Genomic DNA, 1752 nt, shown 5'->3' with positions numbered 1-1752 from the left:
TTAATTTGTATATATTTATTTTATCATAAATGCAAAACAACACCACGGAGGAATCGACATAGGTTTAAATAATAAACTCGCGATAAGTGAACTGTGATAGGTGAATCGCGATATATATATATATATGAGTACATTATCTAATATGCCGTTGATTTTGAGGGGGATTTGGGTGTTATTTCTCTTGTACGATAAGTAATTTAGAATATATTTGGCGATTTAATCGACATCTTCTGAAACTGGGTGACATGTTATTAATGTAGGTAATCGATACTTTCTATTAGTGTAGGTAATCACTAGCTTCTATTAATCCAGGTAATCAATGCGTTCGATATTGCAAAATATCAATTCCTTAATTTGACACAATCGATATTAACCCTTTTTTTTTTCTCTTTCAAATGAGCAAAATTAAGACAGGCACAAGTATGACTGTGATGTTAAGAAGCTCCCTTTTGCAACCATAGGGTTTCCGGTTCAGTGCCACTTCGTGACACTTCCGGCGACTGTCTTGTATTATGTCCGCGGGTTGACGAGTGCCTTGCGAGTGAATTTCATACAGGGGGAAACTGTGAGGAATCTATTGCATGTATAGATATGTGTGTGTCTTTGTGTCTGTGTGTCCCCACTACCATTGCCATCACCACCACCAACAACAACGCCTGACTGCCACGTTAGTTTTATTTTTATATGTCCCCGTAGCTTAGATGTGGGAGCAATATTCCATTCTAGGTCTCGCCTGGGCTTTCGATCTCCTTTAAAACTACTGCTTGTTCTACATTTGTTTCATATCATAAATTTGCATACAAGCCGGTATATTAATGTAAGACTGTTTTAATACTAGATGCAATATTACTACCAGTTCAAACTGATCTAGGTATATTTGATTGCAGTGAGAAATTTTCTCCATGGCAAAACACAGTGAATTACTTAGTTTCTCAGTTCGATCGTACCCCAAGCATACCTACGCTCCCAATCCGTAATTTAATTCTAGACCCACTAGCTTTTGCACACATCAGTAACTATCTTGTTCACTGATATCCATATTGGAAGAAATAATTCTCGGCCTTACTCAGAACGTCTGGGGTATTCGTGACTGAGAAGACGGAATAATCTTGAAACACCGACTCTGGCAATCCAGAGCAAGACCTCTGTTTCTTTTGTTCTTTTTTTTATCAAACATGTCCGTTTAAAAAGCTTTCCTTAGACAGCATATTACAACTGTTACCGTTTCCCATTATAATTTTGTGTGCATGCGGGTATTTTAATCTCAATCTGTTTCAAATGCGTCTATTAACTTAAAGAAATATAAAAACACTTCTTACAGATATCATTAATTTCGTCTTCAAGACTTCTTTGTTCCATGTCAAGTTTGTACAGAATCGCTTGTTGCTGCTCTTTCACTGATGAAATAACGTCTCTAATTTCCCTGGCGTTCTTCTGCACTGACCTCGTTTTCGTTTTGTTAATGGGGCCAGTTACATTTTCGCGCAACCAAACTTTCAGGTCTTCACTTCAAGGAAGAAGAGAAAGAATACAACAATGAACAAATGATCAAGGTAAAATGAATACAAAATAGCAAATATATATACATAAAACATATATGAAATAAATGTGTGTGTGTATCTATCTGTCTATCTATCTATCTATCTATCTATCTATCTATCTATCTATCTATCTATCTATCTTTCTACATATATATATATATATAATATTATATTATATTATATGTATGTATGTATTATGTACGTCTTTATG

At 35.2% G+C, this 1752-nt stretch overlaps 1 protein-coding gene across 1 annotated transcript in view; it reads right to left on the bottom strand.

The window, feature by feature from the left end:
- The window catches only part of LOC106870511 (coiled-coil domain-containing protein 148), a 61034-nt gene that overhangs the window by 38796 nt on the left and 20486 nt on the right, over positions 1-1752 (bottom strand). The window contains exon 4 of the mRNA XM_052974528.1: positions 1320-1507. Coding sequence (XP_052830488.1) covers positions 1320-1507 — 188 coding nt within the window. The remainder of the gene's footprint in view (positions 1-1319; positions 1508-1752) is intronic.

This window comes from Octopus bimaculoides, chromosome 18 (assembly GCF_001194135.2).
Source record: "Octopus bimaculoides isolate UCB-OBI-ISO-001 chromosome 18, ASM119413v2, whole genome shotgun sequence".
NCBI classification, from domain to species: domain Eukaryota; kingdom Metazoa; phylum Mollusca; class Cephalopoda; order Octopoda; family Octopodidae; genus Octopus; species Octopus bimaculoides.
Note: the sequence above shows the minus strand (reverse complement) of the source record. Positions and strands in the feature narration are given on the sequence as shown.